At 49.9% G+C, this 6,408-nt stretch overlaps 1 protein-coding gene across 3 annotated transcripts in view; it reads right to left on the minus strand.

Moving 5' to 3' along the window:
* RBM20 (RNA binding motif protein 20) overlaps positions 1–6,408 on the minus strand; it is a 179,595-nt gene that overhangs the window by 42,702 nt on the left and 130,485 nt on the right. For all 3 annotated transcript variants that reach the window (XM_045291436.1, XM_004701284.2, XM_045291437.1), the window contains exons 6-7: positions 5,665–5,808; positions 3,331–3,462 (exon numbers count right to left, since the gene is read on the minus strand). In XM_045291436.1, the coding sequence (XP_045147371.1) occupies positions 3,331–3,462; positions 5,665–5,808 (276 nt within the window). The remainder of the gene's footprint in view (positions 1–3,330; positions 3,463–5,664; positions 5,809–6,408) is intronic.

A 6,408-nucleotide genomic window follows, 5' to 3' on the forward strand; every position in this document is an offset into this window, starting at 1 on the left:
TTCTTGTGTTGAGGGAGTACTTGAGTGGAGGCCAATGTCCTTCTGCTACCTTAATACTAAACCTATAAATGTAGGCTCATAGATCTATTTCCCCGGAAGATGAGGTTTTCTACTGTAAATATTTACAGCCTCAACAACCCTCAGGGGCAGTTTGACCTTGTCCTACAGAGTTCTTCTGCATCAGAATTGACTCAATGGAAGTGAGTTTGTATGGTGTAAAGTCAGCAAGGGTGGATGTCAGGATGGACACACCATATTTATTCAATCTGTATGTTGAGTAAATAATTGAAGAAGCTGGACTAGGATTGGAGGAAGACTCATACAAGGCAGGCTAATCCACCTCACTTGCTGAAAGCGCTAAGAACCTGAAGCACTCAGTGCATTCCACCTCCCCTGCATCAAGAGAGCAGACACCCTCCCAACGAGACCCATACACCACGGCATGGAAAAGGGCGAAAAGCCTGAAGGTGTCAACGATCTCGTTTCACTTGGGTCCCCCATCAGGGCTCATGGAAGGAGCAGCCAAGAAACCAAACAACATATTGTATTTGGGCAAATATATTGCCTTTTTTTTTTTTTTAAGAAACCCTTTCAAATGTGTTAAAAGGCAAAGATATCACTTTGAGTATTCAGGTGCACCTGTTCTAAAGCCATGATATTTTCAATTGTCTCTTGCATGTGAACGTTAGACAATGCATAAGGACGGCCAAAGAAGAATTAAAAGCTATTGTAGGGGAAAAAAAGAATAAGGGTTTCTGAGGGGTGGGGTAGCAGAGGGAGGGGATAGAGGGGAGCTGATATCAAGGAGTTCCAGAAGAAAGAACATGTATTGAAACGGATGTGCTTGTTGACTATATGGCTCCCCTCTCCCCAGACTGCGGGCTCCTAAGCAAGCTGGCCCCCTCCCTCCCTATCCCAGGCATCCGTCCAGTCATGCGGGACATTCACTAAGCAACTGCTGAGTACAGACTCTCTTACCTCTTTAACCTATGTTGTTGTTTTTCACCCTGGGTTGGTACTTTAAGAAGTTGATGACTGCTCTTAATCCTAATTAGAAACGTATGACATCATCTCATTTGAGACCAAAGGTCCACTGGGAATGCATCGCAGAAATTCTATTCTATCCCCCAGGAGAGAGTTCAGAAGAGCAGGACCTTTGGCTGTGCACAGAGCAAGGCAGGCGGGATCTTTGTCTGAGAAAAGTAATGGGATCTCATTCGTCGGGGTGGGGGGGCCCCCGTGGGGAGGGGGGGATCTGGTTCTGCCTGAAGCAGAGCTGTTGGCAAAAGCACTTCAGAAGCAATAATGCAAGCAAAGCAAAATCCCGCTGTTGGCACCCGGTTGGCATCCACAGCTGTAGACTTGTCAGAAAGCTGGTCCCGGCTAGAAATAACTACTGAGTTCTTGTCTCTGATTTCAGCCTTTACAGTGAATTAAGGGCTGTGGCTGTTGAACAAAATGAACGTTGAGTAAATGTGGGACGGGCAGACGTGACCCGGGCAAACGCTGTGCAGTGCAACAGTGACCAGCACAAACGAAGAGAGTCGGCCGAAGCACAACAGTGGCCCTAATTGCAATAAATCCAAGTATTTAATGACTTAGGTACTTGAGAGCTCTTACAAACCAGTAAGAAAAACACAATCCCAAAGAAAAACCTGGGGAAATATCTGAAAAGAGATGTCTCAGAAGATCCAGATAAATACCAATAAATCTATTAAAGTTTTCAACTTCAATTAGTAATCAGGAAAAGACTTCAATAAAATCACAATATACCATTCAACTCTCCCCAAGTAAATTTAAAAATTTTTTTTAGATAAAGTGATAGCAAGAATGCGAGCTTCTCATAAGCTCTTAGTAGGAGAGTATATTGGGGCTATAATGCTTGAAAAAGCTCTTGCTATGATCTAGTGTAGTTGAGGGCAAACATGCACTGTGATCCAGCAACTCTCCTCTTCGTTATATACCTCTGTTATATGCCGATGCCCACGTGTACCTGGCTAACATTTTCAAGACTGTTCACAGTAGTTCTTTCCCAAACAGAGGGGGGGGGCTTCAAAAAGTTCACGGAAAATTTCCCTATTTTTTCATTCCGTTTCTCCACGAACTTTTGAAAGCCCCCTCTGATCCTAAAACTGGCAACCCACATTGTCCATCCACAGGTGAAGGGGGAAATGGGAGCGTCATCTAATGGAAATTTAACGCTGAAAGTCAGTAGAGACATCCAACAGCACTGATGACATGTGATGGGACGCAGCAAGACACGAAAGAACAGGAAGATGTCAGGCGTGTAGCGCTCAAAGGCAGGCAAACTCCTGGCGGATCTCTCCGGTAAAACAACGAGATGCTTAGTCTCCTCGCACAGGACGCGGGGAGGGAGAGGCTGATCACGAGACCTTTGGGGGGGTGGGCAGTGGTGGTGTTTCTAACTGTGGTTTGGGTGCAAGTTTGCAAAGCAGCTCGTCTTCTGGTCAGTCAGTTGAACACATGCTGTTTCTGACCGCACATGGCCACGCCCTCCGAGTTAACAGCACTCTTACTCCTTCCCGGGTTCCCCATTTCCGTTCCTCTGCCCTTCCGGCCCCTTCCTGCCTTCTCGGCTTTGTTTCGGGGGACAGGCTGCCCACAGTCAGATGATCTGACTGCACTGCCAGTGCTCTGCTCCTTCACTTTGGCGGTAGTTTAATGAGATTGCGCCCAGGATTACCTTTTCAATTGTGTGTTCGTATAATGTAGCCAATTTCCTGTCAACATACTTCACGAGAAACAACAATGAAGAGCACTTCCACCAAATGAACCAACAAAACAAACACACCAAAACACAGTCTACAATCGCGTGAATTCATTTCTGAAACTCTGAGTTCATTTGAACCCAGCGGATGAGGCCACGGGACATTTCAAATTATTTAGAACACACATAGGGAGAAAGGAGGGCATAAGAGCCTGAGGTGGTGATAGAGGAAGGAACGGCTAGTGAAGCCAGGACGGGCAGAGAGAGGGGCTGTATGCTGGGGGGAGCTGTGCCTAGAACGCCCACCACTGAAAACCAGCCACGCTGCCCTTCTGTCTTCGCCTTCAAGACCCAGGACAGCTGCCACTCTCTCTGGAAAACTGTCCTCGGCCCCACGTCGCTCGCCATTGTGTCTGAAGCACCTCGTTCCAATAGGTTCTTCCCTCAGGGAGCACTTCTCTGGGTGTGGTTTCCCACGTGAGGCCCCCAAACGCAGTGAGTACCCTCTGACCCCCACCTGCCCTCTTCGACCAGCACCTGACAAGAAGGAGCAGCCCAGCGGATCCTTGTGAAACGCATGAGTCGACTCAAGAATGCTTTACCTTCAGCTGCAGTTCCTTGTATCTCTTGGACATCCGGATGAGCAGCTTCTCACCATTGATCACCGCGGACTTGTCCTGGTAATACTGGACCATGGCCTGGGCAGCTTCAGTGTAAGCCATCTCCAGAAAGGCCTAGGGAAGAGGGAGGGACAACATGGTGGGCTTCCACACGGAGATGTCTGCAACCCAATAGAGCGCAAGGCTGGAGTCCACTGTGATGAAGGTCCGCCAAGAACAGGCCGCAGGAGTGGGTGCTGAAGGGGTCAAGAGTGGTGCTTCCCTCGAGGGGTGGGGGGACAGACTGGGTTGGAGCCGCATGAAGAGCTTCTGGCTTTCTGGAAACGCCCTGTATCTTGATTCTGGGTGGTAATAACACGGCGCACACATGTAGAAAATTAATGGCGCTGTCCACTGAAGGTTAGTGCACTTTAGAGCATCTATTTCATACCTCAATAAAAAGGGAAGACTTCAGCCCAAGGAAGAACTCTCTTTGATCTCATCTGCTCAGAGAGCAATGTATTAATGTCACCCAAAGAGATCCTAAGACGACCCCTCTCCTCATTCCCATACTGTCCCTTGATTATGTATATCCAGCTAGGGATACATTAGGCCACAGAAGCCTCTGGGGGGCAGGGGGTGGAGATGGGTCCATTAACCCCCAGTTCCTCAGTGTCTGTTGCACATACGGCCCCAGACTGACCCTCAAAAAGCTCAGTTTGTTGGTGCCTAAAATGGAAGACTAGGCCTGGTGATGGTCTTGGGTAAGCACTGGACTGCTAGCGACAGGTCAGCAGTTCAAATCCACCAGCCGCTCCTTGGCAGAAAGATGAGGCATCCCCTCCCATAAGGTCGAGAGCCCCAGCCATCCCATCCTATCAGGGGCACTGTGAGCCGGAGAGGACTTCAGGGTAGTGGGGACGGTATGGTAAGGGGCAGCATTGCAAGCTCCTGTGTCCCAAGATTTCCATTTCTTTACAAAGAGAGAGATACACTCTCCCAATCGGGGGCCCATCAACCCCCAGGCTGTGTCTGCGTGAGAGAAAGAGGTGAAACCCCATCCTGTTTCCACCGCACGCGGCCTCCGAATGTAACCGCTCTAATAAAACACGGAGAAAGAGAGGGCTTTTCCATTCCATCTAAGGGCAGTGTTTGGACGGACTGGTCAGCCAGCCCCAGGCGCTGCTGTGCCAGCAGCTGCTTGGGCTTCTTCGCTTTGCTTGGTTTGTACGGCGTGTGGAGAGGTCTGTGGCCACGGAGCCACTGACCATTTCTGGGCAGAATTCCTAACAGTTTGAACAAGCCCCCTCCCCCCTCGCACGTCTGGCTGAATTTCAAATGCACAGCCTTTCTCCACGCGGTCACAGCACAAGTGTGCACGACTCAGAGGTCAAAGTTCTCTGGAGCTCTCTCTCCAGTTCCGCCGCTCCGCGGTCCTGGGTCTCTTCCTGAAGGCAAACACGGTAGCACCTCCAGCTCTTACCTGTCAGGTGGCGCTGATATGAAGCCAGAGAATCTCAGGGCCTGTGTATTTACCCAAACAAAATGTCTGCACTTAGCAAGTCTAACACAGACGAAGAGAGAGGGGTCAACACGCAGGCTGATGGAGGAAGACCGTGCATGAGCTGGTGTGGCCGAGTCTCTGAAGTTCAGGCCTTGGCTAAGACAGTCATTCGTCCTATGGCCAGTCCTCAGATTCATCAAGAAAAAAAAACATGGTCTGTTTTTAAGATGTTCTGATTTTGGACTCCTTGTGATATAAACTTCCCCTTTGACTTTAGAAAGGAAAACAGACAGTCCTGAATGTTCAGCTGCTTCTCCCGGGGTAAGAGTTCCTAGTTCCTCAGCTCCTTAGACATCGCTGACGTCTGTCAATTCCCAGTGGGTCTCTTGCTCCAAGGACCCAGAGCCTTAGTGGTTAATGGTAAGGAGCAGTAAAAGTGCCCATTGCAGCCAGTTCTGGACCGACTCAGGCCATTGGATATGAGAAGCTAAGAAGGTAAAACTGGGCAGGAGGCTGGCAACCCAGTGAGAGACTAAAGTCCCCAGATTTCTCTTTGGGGGGGCCAGTCAGGTTGCCTATTCCATCGAGCACCCTCTTCCAAAGCACCACCTCCACTCCGGGTACTTCGCAAAAGGACCCATCCAAGGGTTAAAGAGAGAGCGAGGAAACAAAACGCCACCTCTGTGGAGTACCATCAAGAGATCAGTGGCGTGTCGCCTCCTTATGTTAAAACCACTTCCACAAAAAATAAAAATAAAATAAAAAGATAGACCGAGCTCTCCCCAGTGTGTGGTCTCGCCCAAACATCCCGGTGTGAAAGCGCCCGGACCTACCTGATTAGTGGACTTCATGAGGATATAATTCGTGACCTTCCCAAAGGGCAGCCCCAGGTGAATGACGTCGTTCTCCGTGCAGCTTCCTTCCGGGAGGTTGCAGATGTGCACCACGCGGCCAGCGCCCGCCTTCCGCTGTGGGAACTGGGGATCAAAGAAGCCCGGCTGGGGTGCATGGGTCGTGTCCTCTCTCCCTCCACCCCAGACAGTCCCAGCAGCTGCCTTCCCCAGACAGTGACTGTAAGGGTGCCCATTTATAAGACTGAAGCAGAAAGATAAAATAAAAATCCAGAACATAAAAAGAAATATTTGATATCATCTGGTTACAAACAGGATGTGCAGCATGTGAGAAGGGCGATAGCACCCAGGGCTGCCGGACGGAAGAAATCGCCCTGCTTCATAGATGTTGCTCATGGCAGACGGAAGCCTGCTTCATAGATGTTGCTCATGGCAGACGGAAGCCTGCTTCATAGATGTTGCTCATGGCAGGCTGTCCCCTGATAGTCTGAGAACATACCGTGGTGAGCTGACTCATGGCGACCCCCATGCACAATGGAACAAACTACTGCCCAGCCCCGTGCCATCCTCATGGTTGGTTGTGATCCCCTGGGTTTCCCTTGGCTGACTTTAGAAGCAAGTCACCAGCCTTCTTCCTGGTCAGACTGCCTCGATCTGGGGCAGTGGTTCTCCACCTTCCTCATGCCACAACCCTTTCATCCAGTTCCTCATGTGGTGATGACCCCG

Source organism: Echinops telfairi, unplaced genomic scaffold (assembly GCF_000313985.2).
Source record: "Echinops telfairi isolate 266 unplaced genomic scaffold, ASM31398v2 ScPeMD7_70;HRSCAF=299, whole genome shotgun sequence".
Classification (NCBI taxonomy): domain Eukaryota; kingdom Metazoa; phylum Chordata; class Mammalia; order Afrosoricida; family Tenrecidae; genus Echinops; species Echinops telfairi.